The 17076-nt window shown below is 50.5% G+C and overlaps 1 protein-coding gene and 1 non-coding gene across 2 annotated transcripts; both read right to left on the bottom strand.

Moving 5' to 3' along the window:
* Nucleotides 1–2911: 2911 nt before the first annotated feature.
* On the bottom strand, nucleotides 2912–3318 carry LOC113409304. The gene has a single exon (XR_003370505.1).
* Nucleotides 3319–6419: 3101 nt separating this feature from the next.
* Nucleotides 6420–8619, bottom strand: LOC113409300 (protein kish-B). The gene is made up of 3 exons (XM_026663060.2): nucleotides 8510–8619; nucleotides 8128–8259; nucleotides 6420–7779 (listed from the first exon to the last, which is right to left on the bottom strand). Exons 1-3 carry the CDS (start codon nucleotides 8517–8519, stop codon nucleotides 7697–7699), a joined length of 225 nt encoding a protein of 74 aa, XP_026518845.1. The 5' UTR covers nucleotides 8520–8619; the 3' UTR covers nucleotides 6420–7696.
* Between the last annotated feature and the right edge of the window lie 8457 nt (nucleotides 8620–17076).

Genomic DNA, 17076 nt, shown 5'->3' with positions numbered 1-17076 from the left:
GTATGCCTCAGGAACAAGAGACCCACACACCAGTTTACTGCAGCTGTGGATCAGCTCCAGTGTTTATTCCTCTGCACTCATTGCTGGGCCAGCCCTGCCTTAGCCTACACAACGGGGAAAGAGCAACGGTAGGCTCACTACATGATTCTTCACTCGTTTGAAAAACTCTGTAGTTTCCATTAAAAAAAGTTCCTTTCTTGGCAATAGAAGAGGATGGCGGCAGGATGAATGGGCAGCTAACCAGCCTTCCAGAACCATGGCTCCAGCCAAATGTTACAGCAGCCAAAGGTGTGAACCTCACCACCCCCAATTAGCTTCAGTGCCACGTTAACCTCCAACTCCAGGCAGGGCTAAGGCATCTCTATGCTACAGGGACTAGCACCACAGCAGGGGGTTCTGACTAGCATGTCCCCAAGCCTAGGAGCTAGGTTGATGGACACTTTCTTCCATTCACCTTGCTGTGTCTACCCTGGGGTCGGGCGTGGCACAGCAACAGCGCTGGAGTGTGGGTTTTGCACACCTGTGAGCACCATAGCGATGTCAACCCAAAATGTAGGCCAGACCTCAGCAGAAGAGAAATCAGCTTGTGGGTTTGTTGCAGAGCTCCCCTCTGCCGGGGGGAGAAGAAGGATTGGAACAGAGGTCTCCCACCTCAGGAGCTTACCCAAATCTCTGGGCATTCTGCTGTGGGTCTCCTTCAATCTCTGAAGCCACTCTGCTTTGGATAATTAAATGTGAGTGGTGCATGGGGACTGGACCTTGGCTGTCCCTGAGCTAGAGTCAGTCTCTCTCTGGTCCAACACAACTTTCATAATTTAACCACAGTGGACCAGTTTCAAGAAGAGGGATTGAGAGAAACCCACATCACAGTATCCCCAGCCCTGCAGGCAAGATGGGCAGCTGAATTCCTTTGGGATTTAGGCAAGAGACAGGCATCCACCCCCCTAGAGGGAAGCAGCAACAGGCACCCAGGAACTTCACCCTGAAAACCAAGCAGGGCACCATGTTCAGGCTCAGTGAGAGTTCTGTGGATTACAGTGAGCTGAAAACTGGGATGTAGGAACCTGAATGCCAGCCTGAGCCCCCCAAGTCCCTTTGTGGATCTGAGCCTTCATGACTTGCTTTTCCTGGAGCAGTGAAGCTCTCCCTGTGAGAGGCCACCAAGAGGCTGCTTCACCTGCTTGTATGGGGGTGACTAATGTATTACTACAGCTCATCAGCTCTTACACAGACTCACTGAAGTCAACATGCTCACTCACCTGCTAAGGGCTGCAGCCCTGGGGGCGGGTTCATAGGATCAGGCCCCATGATATGCGTGGTCAGAATGACACCTGCTAGGGTCTTGCCAGTGAAGCAGACAGTACCAGAGGGGTTCAGAGAGGCCACTGAAAGCACGCTCTGGGAGGGAGAGCTGAGCTAGATTTCAGTGCCCCTTTAACACCATTATGTTTTAGTGATTGGGGGTGGTAATAAGCCATTGACAGAGAACCTCAGTCACTGGGCATTGCTGTTTCTCCACCCCCTGCCTGAAACCAGCTTGCTCTCACACCCATTTCAGCCCTGCTCCCCACATTTGCTGTAAGATCATCCCAATTACCTTCAAGCTGTTTGCACTAGGCTGTGCAATGCAAGTGTCCCCAGGATACTCCTGAGCTACTCCTCAGCTCGGCAGGGTACTGCGCTCCCAGTGCTGGGAGTTCACACAACACACCCACAATACCAACCCGGTCACCCCAGGACACACATGCCAAGCAGGAAGCAGGATGGCCTTGGGTGCCAAAACAAACACGTACTCTCAGCAATTGGCCTGGAAGGGCCAGAAGTGCAGGAAAAATAACCAAAGGCTGGAGCCCTTGAAGTGGTTTTAATACTGAGAGCTATAAACTCTTGTAGGAGCTTTGAGCAAAGACCATCTCCCCCCTTCCCTCCCCCCCCCCCCCCAATTACAGTCACCCATTAACCTAGGATCAGGATCATTTATTTTCTTTTGGAGAATATTCAGCTACTCCAGCCTGCATGCAATTTGGGGAGCTGAACACCAGAGATTACAAAGAGGATATTAAGGAGTGGAGGGTAGCACAGTGTGGCTCAGATTTTGAAAGCTCAGTTCCCTTCACAGCACTAAAACAAAGGGCCACATCTTCTGTACGCTGCATGTTGAGCCTGCTTGAAAACCTCCTCCCATTGTGAGTGCAGAGCACATCCAAGTGTGGTCTTGTTACTGGCAAAGCAAGGTATCTAGGGGCACTGCTGAAGTCTAGCTAAATACCAGAGCCACACAGCTGTATCACCCTGTGGCCAATGGGGCAGGATAACAACAGGCTACCCCCCAGCCACCGTGGGCACCACCACCACGTTTAAATGCAGATTTACAAGAATTTTATTTGTTTATTATGAGCTTGATCCCCATCCCCTCCAACCCCCCCGCCCAGCAGGAAGTCCCCAGAGCGGCATGCATTCTTTAGGGAGGAATGAAGGGCCATGTGTTCCAGGGACAGATGGAGCCCAAGCTTGGCTGGGGCTGCTGGCCAGACACCATAGGGCTCCAGGGTACAACGTTTCACAGTGAACACAGCGGCCTAGGCGGCTCATTGCAGTCGGCTGCTCGTGGGCCCAGGAGGGGTGATCGGGGTCTCCCCACGTGCAGCCCCAGGCAGGGCTGTGAGGCTGCCCAGCAACCCCGCTCCTCGTGGGCCTCCCGCGGGCGGCTGGAAGGGGAGTTACTACCCTGGGGCGACCCTGTGAACAAAGCCACCAGCGGCTGCTCTGCAACACTTGCCCCGCGCCCTGAGTGTCAGCGCTGCGCTGCCCTGCCCGGACCCCCCCCCCCCGCCCCCCCCCCCCCCGGCTCGCGCCGCGCGCGCGCACACACAGCGTGGGGTTCGCGCCACACCCCCCCGTGCGGCCGGGCTCAGATCAGAATCGCCTCGATACTCATGGGCCGGGGGCTCGGGCCAGCGCGGACCCGCCCCGCGGCCTCGTCTATCTGATCGACTCATCACGTCTGAGCGCCGGGCGGGCCGGCTGCGGCCTTCAACTCTGCCCCGCACAGCGCCCGCAGGCTTCGCGGGAGGGGTCTTCTCATCTCGGGCCGGGCGGCCGCCCCCGGCCCGATCGAATAAGATCAACGTGTAGGCGAGATCCCAGCAGGGCCGCACGCTGCACACGCACCCCGCCACCCCCGCACACGCACCCCACGCACGCTTAGGTGCACACTCGTCCCCCCGCACACTCACTCTCCATTCGCTCCCCTGCAAGGCTCCGCGAGCGCAGCAACTCCCTTTTATACAGCCTAGGGCCGCACTGCATCATGGGAGCACCAGCTGCCTCCATAGAGCTTTCCCCAGACGGGCCGCGGCCTCTCGGGCGCCCTCTTTGGCCGGGAGGATTCCACGCAACCCTCCCATGCGAACCGCTGCTTTTCACCTCCAGCTCCTTTTGCCCCCAGCCAGGACCGGGGCCGGGTGAGCGGGAATCGGGACATCTCCGCATCTCCAGCCAACAACATTATTTTAACATAACTTAGAACCAAGGATTAGCTGAAAACATGTGTGTTTGAGGGGAGATGTTAACACACTAGGAGACTTAAACATCCCATTGGCTCACCCACACTGCAGAAATTCTTCTGCAGAACCGGGAAGGACCTTAAACACCTTCTAGCATCAGTCCCAAACCAGAGAGTGGGCAAAGTCCGCAGTGGCTGGGGAAGCTCCACAGTGTGAAATCGTCTTGTTTTAGAGAGACAGACAGAAAACGTAAGCTGCTCAAATACAAATGTGAGGTAGATCAGTGCCCAGATCTGTGCATATGCAGGAAGGCCAGGGAAAGTCACTATCAATTCTCTGGCTCTAAATATTTAATTATTTTCCGTGCAGGTAGATTTTTTCCCCTCTGTATTTTTCTGTGATTTGCATTATAGTCTGATAAATGTATTCTGACCTCCTAGTTTACTTGGTTCATAGCTTCCAGAGCTTGTGTGGTTTCTGGTTTTGTCTGTGCAGAGTAGATCACGCCAGACGCAGGCATGCACAGCCGCAGTCTAGCACAATTCAGTGACATCAGTCACCCTATCTGTGCAGGCCAGAACACACTGCTATAACATGCTAACTCACTTCCATGCTGTAGCGGGGTCTGGGAACATGTTCGTTTTGTTAGTATGGAAGTAGGGTGACCAGATGAGAGGAAGAAAATATTGGGACACTGGGGGGGAAAGGGGGGGAAGCCGAGTGCTGCTGGCGGGGGGGGGGGGGGGGAAACTGCCGGCGGAGCAAAATATCGGGACAAATTGTGTTCCAACCAGAGATCGGTCGGGATGCAGGACAAATGCCTAAAAATCGGGACGTCTGGTCACCCTAGAAGGGACATAATTTGACTCCTGTGGGTTGTAATACTTGGGTCTAATATTGGTTCCTGGGTTTAGTGTGTGGGTGCTAGAGGAGGTCAGTCAAGATATTCTGCTGGTCCCTTCTGGCCTTAAACTCTATGGTGTAAATCTTAAAACTTTGTTGAATGAAATTCCTGCATCTGTTCAACTGCATAGTCAGCCCACTCCCACATTCTGTCCTGCAGTGCCCTCTGCCATACCCATAAGGCTAGTACAAGCTCCATATAGCCAGTAACCAGATTATAGAGAGGGGTTGTGTTTTCCAGGCTCTGCTACAACAGGGTCAGTTTAGACTCCATTCTAGGTGAGGGCTGAAGTTCTGTTTAGCAAATCAAAACAGTGGATTAAGAAGCTACCACATTCATTCACCAAGGAGCAAAATCAGAGAAGTAGAAAGGGGCCAAGTGAGAGGAAGGGTGGCACAGTAAACAGGGTGCTAGCATACAACTTAGAAGACTCAGGTTCAAGTCCCTGCTTTACCACAGTCTTCGTGTGTGACCTTGGGCTAGTGATTTAGTCGTATTGTGCCTTAGGTCTCCCTCTGTACAATGGGAATCATACTGCCCCCCTTCATAGGGGGAGTGAGGATAAACACATTAAAGATTATGAGCTGCCCAGATATTAGGGTCTGGGTGCCCTAGAAGAACCTACTGTGGATGTTACACCATCTTCAGCTTTCACAGTCCCTCAGAACACCAACTTAAATGTCTGATACCCTCCCCCTAACACATCTGAATCTGTGCCCAGACCTCCGAGAAGAGTAGCCATGCACAAAAATCCCTATTTCAACTGGGCTTTCCTAATGGCTATTGTGGGAAAAAGAGGGTTATGAAGCTCACATGCTGGGTTCCATCCACACAAGTTTTCATGGGAGCTACATTGAGTCCCCATCATAGAAGATTAGGGTTGGAAGAGACCTCAGGGGGTCATCTAGTCCAACCCCCTGCTCAAAGCAGGACCAGCCCCAACTAAATCATCCCAGCCAGGGCTTTGTCAAGCCGGGCCTTAAAAACCTCTAAGGATGGACATTCCACCACCTCCCTAGGTAACCCATTCCAGTGCTTCACCACCCTCCTAGTGAAATAGTGTTTCCTAATATCCAACCTAGACCTCCCCCACTGCAACTTGAGACTATTGCTTCTTGTTCTGCCATCTGCCACCACTGAGAACAGCTGAGTTCCATCTTCTTTGGAACCCCCCTTCAGGTAGTTGAAGGCTGCTATCAAATACCCCCTTACTCTTCTCTTCTGCAGACTAAACAAGCCCAGTTCCCTCAGCCTTTCCTCGTAAGTCATGTGCCCCAGCCCCCTGATCATTTTTGTTGCCCTCCGCTGGACTCTCTCCAATTTGTCCACACCCTTTCTGTAGTGAGGGGCCCAAAACTGGATGCAATACTCCAGATGTGGCCTCACCAGTGCTGAATAGAGGGGAATAATCACTTCCCTCAATCTGCTGGCAATGCTCCTACTAATGCAGCCCAATATGCCGTTAGCCTTCTTGGCAACAAGGGCACACTGCTGACTCATATCCAGCTTCTCATTCATTGTAATCCCCAGGTCCCTTTCAGCATCACATACTTGGAGAATGTTTCACAGGGAAGTGTTGTCCCATTAACTGATGTGTACATTAATTGAACAGCTGCCTTTAAGGGGGTCACTAGGCTTAAAAGAAGGTGATAAACCTAGCTAAAAATGCCATCTGCATTCTAAGTATTTCTAGAACTCCACTGCTCTGGAAACGAGAAACTAAACAGCTAGATAACAGTTTGCGACACCAAATCCCTGAGCTGCTCTCCAAGCTCTTGGTAGCACATGGTTAACCAGACCCATTCACATCCCTGCCAACCCTAGTCAAACAGGCGCACAAATAAGGTAGCACATAAAAAACTCCATATTCTACTGAGACCAGATCCAAAGCCAACACAAACCAATGGAAAGATTCCCATTGACTCCAATGGGTGCTGGCTCCTAGAAAGGCAAAGTGAGGCTGGGAAGGGAATACCTCAGCCTTTGCCAAATGAAAATGGACAAGTCAGTAGGGAAAAGACATTTTATTGGCAAGTTTTTTATTCAGGATTTTATAAACAATGGAGAATTTTAAAAAACTAAGCTACAAAAAAGTAGTTGAGTGATCCCTTCACTGAAACTACTGTAGGGGATTGATTCCTACATTTCAATCTGGGTGTGTAGAAGCTGGAGAGAACAGCTCAAGAGAGGTGGAAAACAAACTGAGAAGGTAGGCCCATTAGAGATGGAAATAAAATGCAGAATAACATCAGTATAGGAGGCATTTGTCTTTAACAATCTATACACTTTCCAAATATACAAGTTGTGATGTTAAAATGTGGCTTAAACATTATCTTTATTATTAAGTTTAGTTACATAGTGTTCCCATCCCCTCCCCACCTACTCCCTCCTTAGTATAAACATCAAGGCTTGTGTCGGCTTCTAAACCACTTTAATCCATGACATCGTTCAAGGACGAGGATGATTTGTACAGTATGTCAGGGTCCCAGAGAGCAAGCACTCTTCTAGTCACCTCTATCTCGTGCTACGTTTACACCAATGACACACTGCTATCACTGAACAGTGATTTGCTGCCCACTGCAATCCAGATCTACTTTCTGCTTGAAAAACCTTCTTACATGAATACAGAAGGTAGAATACAGAACCACGTTAGATGGGTTTCACTTTGTTACCTATTGAGAAGTTTCAGTTGAGGTCTGTGCCTTTAGGATATCATCTCCCTAGTCTTAGGCCCCAAAATATGTAGCTCTAACACAAGAGTGTCATTACGGTCAACTTATCTCCCTCCCCTGCTGTTCTTACTACACTTATTGGGACTTAAAGAAAGTATCTCTAAAATAGTTTAAATGCAACCTGTTCCCATCTATGTTCTGCCAAACTGAAAATTTTATCCATTTTGGTAGGCCCAAGCAATTAATCGTGAAACAACACAAGGTTTTCCTTAAGCAGACTGTATAATGTTATAGGAAAGAGGATTTGATCTGTATACATCCATACATTAAGTGATCTTTGCTGATTACTTTATAAAGGGATAGGAAAATAAAAGAACATCTTCTCACTTTGCTGAAAGCACAGAGAACTTGGAGCCGTTGTGAAGAGCAGAGGATCACTCTCTTGGTTTGGAAAAGGCTTGGTAATGGGGGCATTTCCTCTTGGCATCCCCGCCAAACTGGGCTCTGTCCATTCCTTTAAAGAGATTAAATATTGACCTCTCTCTCCGCCTCAGGTAAGTCCTCATTTTCAGCAGCTTCTCCCAAACAGACTTGTGTGTCTGAAGCCTTGAGATTCATTTTATGAACAGAACATAAAAAGCCATCACAATGCAGGATATAGCCACTGCTGCATGAAGTCTGGTGCCAATCACTGCAGCTGAAAGACAAAATGAAGATAGGTAGCATCTCCAGCACACGTCTCAGGGTGACACTCACTAAGGCTCATAACACCTATGTGTAGGTAACTGTCAGACCCATTTTACTGACGGTTTAGTGACGGAAAGGTTAAGCAGCTGCCTTCCCCCAAGAAGAAAGTTACAGTGAATGAGAAGCAAACTCAGAAGCAGGCCCCAGGTGTCTTGGCTCCCATGCCTCGCTCTCGCCTGCCCAGGGGTTTCCCAAAGCAGATTGCCTCGCGCCCCCGGTGAGCGGAGCTTTGCAACACTGGGACCCCTCGGTGTTTTTGCCCCGCGCCCCCGCCGGCCCGGCCCAGCCCCCGCCTTACCTTTGTAGAACACGCCCCAGACCCCGCGCTTCTCCGAGAGCAGCCAGGCCTTGAGCCGCGGCACCTTCCGGAAGTAGGCGCAGGTGCAGACGAAGAGCAGCCCGAACACCAGCACCCCGTCCAGCGAGTAGGCTGCAAGGCAAGGGGAGCAGAGCGTCACCGGCTGTAGCGGGCGCGGGCCCGGGCCTTCCCCCACCCGGCCGGCCCCGGGTCATTCTCTCTCTCTCCCCCCCACTCCCCGGGTCATTCCCCCCGGCTGGCTCCGGAGGCCCGGCCAGGCGGCCACTGTGCAGCGCCGCCGGGCCCGAGGGTCCCCTTCCTCCCCGCGGAACCCAGGCGTCCGAGCACGGGCAGGACACACCGGGCTACGCCCGCCGCTCACCGTTAGTCATGGCGACACCGGGGGGGGGGGGCGGCCGCTTTGGAGTCCCGAGCGGCTCCCGTCACCGCATCTCACAAACCGGGGCGCCCCGTTCCACTCTGCGCATGCGCCACGACCGGCCGCCCACAGCCAACGCGACAGCCGGAACCACCAGGCAGAGCCAGCCGAGCGCAGAAAGCGCAGGTCAGGCGCAGCCAGTCGAAGGCCGAGCGGCTAGGTGACGCCAATCAACCGACTTAGCGCGATTAGGCCTCCTCAATCGAGTACCGCTAGGCGACGCCATTTTTTTTTTAAATTGAATGGTTATTGTCCTGGAATCTCAAGGAATTAAAGATGAATCTTTAATGAAAGGTTATGTCATGGGATGAAACCAACCAGAATTGGTAACCCTAGGTACAGAGTGGGAGGGTAAACTGAGGCACAGCAAGGGGAAGGGACTGGCCATAAGTCACCCAGTAGTAGGGTGACCAGGTGTCTGTTTTTTGACCGGAACACCTGCTCGAAAACGGACCTTGGTGGCTCCGGTCAGCACCGCCAACCGCGCCGTTAAAAGTCCGGTTGGTGGTTCTGTGGCACTAAGGCAACCTAGTCCCAGCCTATCCTGTCTCTGCGCTGTACCCCGGAAGCGGCCAGCAGGTCCGGCTCCTAGGCAGGTGGGCCATGGAGCTCCGTGCGCTGCCCCTGCCCCTGCCCCTGCCCTGAGCACTGGCTCTGCACTCTCATTGGCCGGTTCCCAGCCATTGGGAGCTGGGGGGGGGCAGTGCCTGCGGGCAAGAGTAGTGCGTGGAGCCTCCTGTGGCCCCCCCCGCCTAGGACCCGAACTTGCTGGCTGCTTCCGGGGCGTGCGCAACATGGTGCCAGGACAGGCAGGCAGCCTGCCTTAGCCCCCCCCGCTGTGCCGCTGACTGGGAGCCACCCGAGGTAAGCCCATGCCCCAACCCCGAGCCCCAACCCCCTGGCCCAGCCCTGACCCCCTCAACCTGGAGCACCCTCCTGCACCCCAAACCCCTCATCCCCAGCCCTATTCCAGAGCCTGCACCCCCAGTTAGAGCCCTCACCTCCTCCCACACTCCAACCCCCTGCCCCAGCACAGTGAAAGTGAGTGAGGGTGGGGGAGAGCGAGCCACTGAGGGAGGGGGAATGTAGTGAGCGGGGGGCGGGCCTTAGGTGTGGGATAGAGGTGGGGTCTTGGGGAAGGGGTGGGGCTAGGGTGTTCCATTTTGTGCAACTAGAAGGTTGGCAACCCTACCTGGCAGGCAAGTGGCAGAGCTGGAGAAAGAACCCAGGTGTCCTGACTTCCAGCCCAGTACCCCATCCCCTCGACACCTCTAAATCACGCCGCAGTAGCTGCACAGAGACATCCCTGTTTTCATTACTAGCGCTTAGCTGCTGCTTTGCTGCTCAAGTTAATGGTAGGTATAAGTGAGGGTAGGTGAGTGTGTGTGTTGTGTGGGGAGCTTTGTGTTGATTTGTGCGGGTGGTTAATGAGGGGTGTTTGCTGCAGCAAAGGGCTATGTGTAGGAGCAGCTAAAGAGGCAATTCTTGATTTAGTCCCACATGGAACACAGGATCTGATCCAAGAAGTCAATATAGCTGAGCCGCTTAGTAATAGCAACCATAATGTAATTATATTTAACATCATTGTAGGGGGGAAATACCAAAGAAACCTACCACAGTAGTATTTAACTTGAAAAAGGGGAACTATTCAAAAATGAGTAGGCCAGTTAAATGAAAATTAAAAGGAGCAGTGTAATAGGGTCCTTGGTGGACTGGAAGGCCTAGGGGTTAGCATCCACGCAGTCATGGGGAAGTGGTAGGGGAACCCTGGCCCACCAACTCCACCAGGTTCTGACCCAGGGCCCTAGGAGGGTCAGCAGTGTTTGACGTCCGGGGCAACCCTCTGAGTTACTCTCTGTGACACTCTATGCCCCAAAGCAACACCCTGCTCCCCCATATTCACCACTATCATATAATTATGTTTTGTACAAAGTATGCCTTGTGAGGTATCGTTCTAAAAGTCTTGATCTACTAAACATTAATATCTCATTGGATTGTATGCTCTATCACTGTACGTGAAGTTATGAAGTTTTGCTATGTATGTGTTGCTATGTATGCGCAGGGCCAGTTAGACAGGTAGAACTGCAGAGTCTCACTGCGTGGATGGTGTAGGGAGGAGGAGTTTAGATTTATTAGGAACTGGGGAAACTTTTAGGAAAGGGGGAGCCCAGGACCGTCCCTAGCCATTTGGGTGCCCTACACAGCCCTCCCCACGGGGGGGGCTGTGTGGGGCCCCAGGCCTCCCCCCGGGTCTGGGAGGCAAGACCTGTGGGGGGCCACTTTTGGTGGCCCTACAGGCCCAGAGTGGCCTGGGGGATTAGCAGGGGGCTGGGAGGAGCCCACTCCGCTTCCCTTGCCCCGACTCCAGGTGTGTCGCTCGGGGGAAGGGGGTATGGGGGAAGGGATCCCACCCGAACTCACCGGCAGTGGCGGGAAGCGGAGCAGCCTGGCCCCAGCCCACTCTACTCCGCCAGCTCCCAGCCACAGCGCTCCACTTCCCGCCGCCGGTGAGAGCGGGGGCAGTCCTTTCCTGAACCTGAGCGACATGGCTGGGGCTGGGGCAATGGAAGCGGAGTGGGCTGGGGCCGCGTCACTCCGCTTCCTGCCGCTGGTGAGTGCGGAGGGCGATCCTTTCCCCGCAATCACCGGGATCCCACCCGCACTCACCGGCAGTGGCGGGAAGCGCAGCAACGCGGCTGGGAGCTGGTGGAGTAGAGCGGGCTGGGGCCGGGTTCCTCCGCTTCCCGCTGCTGCCGGTGAGTGCGGGGTCGCTGGGGGATGAGGTGGAATGGGGGCGGGCCGGGGGCGGAGCAGGGGGGAAGGGTAAGAGGCAGGGCGGAGGGAGTTGTCCGGCACCCCACACCCCCTAGGTACGGCTCTGCCTCTTGCAATGGACGCAGCCCGCGGGGGGGCCAGCCGAGGGATAGGGCTGGTCACTGGGGCTGGTGCTTCCACATATGCAGCACGCAGCTGCCGAGAGCACCATGAAATTTGGGGCAATTTGGTGCCCAAAATTTCATGGTGCCCTACGCAGCTGCGTATGCCTAAGGACGGCCCTGGGGGAGCCTATACAGGAAGGATGGGCTCCACCTAAACCAAAATGGAACCAGATTGCTGGCACTTAATATTAAAAAGGTCGTAGAGCAGTTTTTAAACTAAGGGCTGGGGGAAAGCCGACAGGTGTGGAGGAGCACATGGTTCGGACATCCCTTAGGAGAGGATCTATTAATAGAGAATCTCTATGTCCTAGTGAGGATGAGAAGGTGGAAAATGATAAAATACAGGCAGGGTCTGATCAGAAACAGTCAAATAAAGAAGAGTCCCATTCAATTACATCGTGTAATGGCAGACAGCTAAAAGGAGACAAGTTTTTAAAGTGCTTATATACCAATGCTAGAAGACTAAATAATAAAATGGGTGAACTAGAGTGCCTCGTATTAAATGAGGAGATTGATATAATAAGCATCACAGAAACTTGATGGAATGAGGATAATCAATGGGATACAGTAATACCAGGAGTACTTGTGGCACCTTAGAGACTAACAAATTTATTAGAGCATAAGCTTTTGTGGGCTACAGCCCACATCTTTGGATGCATATAGAATGGAACATATATTGAGGAGATATATATACACACATACAGAGAGCATTAACAGGTGGGAGTTGTCTTACCAAGTCTGAGAGGCCAATTAAGTAAGAGGAAAAAAAACTTTTGAAGTGATAATCAAGATAGCCCAGTATATATATGTTCCATTCTATATGCATCCGAAGAAGTGGGCTGTAGCCCACGAAAGCTTATGCTCTAATAAATTTGTTAGTCTCTAAGGTGCCACAAGTACTCCTGTTCTTTTTGCGGATACAGACTAACACGGCTGCTACTCTGAAACCAGTAATACCAGGGCACAAAATATATCGGAAGGCCAGAACAGGTTGTGCTGGTGGGGGAGTGGCACTATACGTGAAAGAAAGCATAGAATCAAATGAAGTAAAAATCGTAAGTGAATTAAACTGTACCATAGAATCTCTATGGATAGAAATTCCCTGCTCTAATAATAAGAATATAGTGGTAGGGATATATTGCCGACCACCCAGGGCCAGTGCAAGGAAGTTTCGCGCCCTACGCGAAACTTCCACCTTGCGCCCCCACCCTCACTCAGCTAACCCCACCCCCCCACGGCAGCTAACCCAGCCCCCTTCCCAGGGAGCCCCACCCCCGCAGCAGCTACCCCCCCTCCGCAGCAGCTAACCCCGCCCGGGGAGACTCCCCCTCCCCCCCCGAAGAAGCTAACCCCGCCTGGGGAGCCCGCCCCAGCTCACCTCGGCTCCACCTCTTCCACTGAGCATGCCGGCGCCACTCTAATTCTCCTCCCCTCGCAGGCTTGTGGCCCCAATTGGAGGAGACTTAGAGCGGGGGCTGTGTGCTCAGCGGAGAAGGCAGAGTGGAGGTGATCTAGGGCGGGGAGCGGTTCCCCTGTGCGCCCCACCCCCGTTACTGCGGGCGGCCCTCCCCGCGCCCCCCCACCCCAGCTCACCTCCACTCCACCTCCTCGCCTGAGCGGGCTTTTAGGTGCCCCCAACCACTAGGCGCCCTAGGCGGCCGCCTAGTTTGCCTAAATGGTTGCACCGGCCCTGCAACCACCTGACCAGGATGATGATTGTGAAATGCTCAGGGAGATTAGAAAGGCTATTAAAATAAAAAACTCAATAATAATAATGGGGGCTGTCAATTATCCCCATATTGACTGGGTACGTCACCTCAGGACGGGATGCAGAGATAAAGTTTCTGACACCTTAAATGACTGCTTCTTGTAGCAGCTGGTCCTGGAACCCACCAGAGGAGAGGCAATTCTTGATTTAGTCCTCATTGGAGCACAGGATCTGGTCCAAGAGGTGAATATAGCTGGATCGCTTGGTAATAGTGACCATAATATAAGTACATTTAATATCCCTGTGGCGGGGAAAAAACCATACCAGCCCAACACTGTAGCATTTAATTTAAAAAAGGAGAACTACACAAAAATGAGGAGATTAGTTAAACAGAAATTAAAGGGTACAGTGCCAAAAGTGAAATCTCTGCAACCTGCGTGGAAACTTTAAGGACACCATAATAGAGGCTCAACTTAAATGTATACCCCAAATTAAAAAACATAGTAAGAGAACCAAAAAAGAGCCACCGTGGCTAAACAACAAAGTAAAAGAAACAGTGAGAGGCAAAAAGGCATTCTTTAAAAAGTGGAAGTTAAATCCTAGTGAAGAAAATAGAAAGGAGCATAAACACTGGCAAATGAAATGTAAAAATACAATTAGGAAGGCCAAAAAGGAATTTGAGGAACAGTTAGCCAAAGACTCAAAAAGTAATAGCAATTTTTTTTTAAGTACATCAGAAGCAGGAAACCTGCTAAACAACCACTGGAGGATCGAGATGCTAAAGGAGTGTTGGTGTCACTAGGCATAGCTACCAGGTAACTCAGGGGAGTGGAAGGCCAAAAGAGCCGATGAAGCTCTTCTGCTCTGGGCCTACCTGAACCACAGTGACTCCATTTTGTGAACTCTCACCTACTTCTGTGCTAACTGCTTACATGCTGAAGCAGAAATGTAAGGGTCAGCTTTTCTAGCAGGCAGCTGCAGTAAACAGGCCTTGCAAGGCCAAAAGATAAGCAGACGAATGGGAATTTTTCTAATTGTAACTGTTAGAGAAGGGAGGGGTGGGAGGGGTAAGAGGGAGTAACAGAACAAAGGCTTACACAGAAACAGCTTGGAATATAAAAGGGAAAATTGTATTTGTATGTGCTGCACTGGATTTGAGACATGCTGGTCTCCTAGTGCCATTTCAGAGCTCTGAAATAAACTTGGCTTGCTTTCTCCCCTCGGTGTCTTTATTGGTGCCAAGCACACCGGGCAACGAACCCCTGTTTGCCATCTCGAGGCCCGATCTGGGCAGGCAACAGGAGCACTCAAGGACGATAAGGCTATTGTGGAGAAACTAAACGAATTCTTCGCATCAGTCTTCATGGCTGAGGATGTGAGGGAGATTCCCAAACCTGAGCCATTCTATTCCAGATTGCGGTATCATTAGAGGAAGTTTGGAACAAATTGATAAATTAAACAGCAATAAGTCACCAGGACCAGATGGTATTCACCCAAGCGTTCTGAAGGAACTCAAATGTGACATTGCAGAACTACTAACTGTAGTCTGTAACCTATCATTTAAATCAGCTTCTGTACCAGATGACTGGAGGATAGCTAATTGTGACGCCAATTTTTAAAAAGGGCTCCAGAGGTGATCCCGGCAATTACAGGCCTGTAAACCTCACTTCAGTACCAGGCAAACTGGTTGAAACTATAATAAAGAACAATATTGTCACACATATAGATGAACATAATTTGTTGAGGAAGAGTCAACATGATATTAGTAAAGGGAAATCATGCCTCACCAATCTACTTGAATTCTTTGAGGGGGTCAACAAGCATGTGGACCAAGGGAATCCAGTGGATGTAGTGTACTTAGATTTTCAGAAAGCCTTTGACAAGGTCCCTCACCAAAGGCTCTTACACAAAGTAAGCTGCCACGGGGTAAGAGGGAAGGTGCTCTCATGGATTGGTAACTGGTTAAAAGATAGGAAACAAAGGGTAGGTATAAATGGTCAGTTTTCAGAATGGAGAGAGGTAAATAGTGGTGTCCCCCAGGGTCTGTACTGGGCCCAGTCCTATTCAACATATTCATAAATGATCTGGAAAAAGGGGTAAACAGTGAGGTGGCAAAATTTGCAGATGATACAAAATTACTATAGTTAAGACCCAGGCAGACTGCGAAGACCTACATAAAGTTCTCAAAACTGGGTGACTGGGCAACAAAATGGCAGATGAAATTCAGTGTTGATAAATGCAAAGTAATGCACATTGGAAAGCATAATCCCAACTATACATATAAAATGATGGGGTCTAAATTAGCTGTTACAACTCAAGAAAGAGATCTTGGAGTCATTGTGGATAGTTCTCTGAAAACATCCACTCAATGTGCAGTGGCAGTCAAAAAAGCGAACAAAATGCTGGGTATAATTAAGAAAGGGATAGATAATAGGACGGAAAATATCATGATGCCTCTATATAAATCCATGGTACGCCCACATCTTGAATACTGTGTGCAGATTTGGTTGCCCCATCTCAAAAAAAGATATCTTTGAATTTGAAAAGGTTCAAAAAAGGGCAACAAAAATGATTAGGGGTATGGAATGGCTTTCGTATGAGGAGAGATTAATAAGACTGGGATTTTTCAGCTTGGAAAAGAGATGGCTAAGGGGAGATATGATTGAGGTCTATAAAATCATGACTGGTGTAGAGAAAGTAGATAAGGAAGTGTTGTTTACTACTTCTCATAACACAAGAACTAGGGATCACCAAATGAAATGAATAGGCAGCAGGTTTAAAACAAATAAAAGGAAGTATTTCTTCAAACAACGTACAGGCAACCTGTGCAACTCCTTGCCAGAGGGTGTTGTAAAGGCCAAGACCATAACAGGGTTCAAAAAAGAACTAGATAAATTCATGGAGGGTAGGTCCATCAATGGCTATTAGCCAGGATGGGCAGGAATGATGTCCCTAGCCTCTGTTTGCCAGAAGCTGGGAATGAGCGACAGGGGATGGATCACTTGATGATTACCTGTTCTGTTCATTCCCTCTGGGGCACCTGGCATTGGCCACTGTCGGAAGACAGGATACTGGGCTAGATGGACCTTTGGTCTGACCCAGTTGGGCCATTCTTATGTTCTTATGTGTTACTGAAAGATGTTGTGAAGTTGGAAACACCCACAACTAGCCTTTCAGGTACAACAACGGAGAAGCTAAAAGTGCTAATGGCCCATCAACAAAGACAATGGACCATGGAAAAGGTTTGTCCTCACCTTAGAACACTTCAGCCAGCCTATGAATAATTGCTGCTATGATTTAGCAAGGCATGCAAGGGCATGTGACCAGACCACACGACACTGAACTCCATTTTGATACCTGTATTTTTCCACAAACTTGGCTGGGAATTTAGCTTGGAACAAAGGGGTTCCCGCCATATGGAGAAACTATATAAGGTGGGTGTGACATCGTGAATTGTCTTCACAATTCTACAAGAATCTCTGGAAGACAAAGGACTTGGAACGGGGGAGGGGAACCGAGACTGTACAGCGAATGCAGCCTGTGCCTCAAGAATCTGCAAGCCTGCTTGTATCATTAGTCAGGGTGAGATATTGCTAATTCAAATCCTATCTAGTATATTAGGCTTAGCTTGCGTTTTTGTTTATTTGCTAGGTAATCTGCTTTGATCTGTTTGCTATCACTTATAATCACTTAAAATCAATCTCTCTGTAATTAATAAACTTTTTTTATGTTTTATCTTAACCAGTGTGTTTTTGAGTAAAGTGTTTGGAAAAATCTCAGCTTGGTTAACACAGGCTTGCTGCATATCTTCCCCACATCAAGGGGGAAGCGAACTAATTTAATGAGCTTGCACTGTACAGACC

Source organism: Terrapene carolina, unplaced genomic scaffold, assembly GCF_002925995.2.
Source record: "Terrapene carolina triunguis isolate 2854851 unplaced genomic scaffold, T_m_triunguis-2.0 Scaffold32200, whole genome shotgun sequence".
Classification (NCBI taxonomy): Eukaryota; Metazoa; Chordata; order Testudines; family Emydidae; genus Terrapene; species Terrapene triunguis.
The sequence above is the reverse complement of the archived record's forward strand: the minus strand, read 5'-3'. Positions and strand labels throughout refer to the sequence as shown.

Bases quoted from the DNA above. Each gene is read 5' to 3' on its own strand.
- LOC113409300 (XM_026663060.2), bottom strand. The intron at 7,780-8,127 runs GTAAGGCGGGGG...TTTGTCTTTCAG, and splicing joins CTGGGGCGTGTTCTACAAAG to CTGCAGTGATTGGCACCAGA.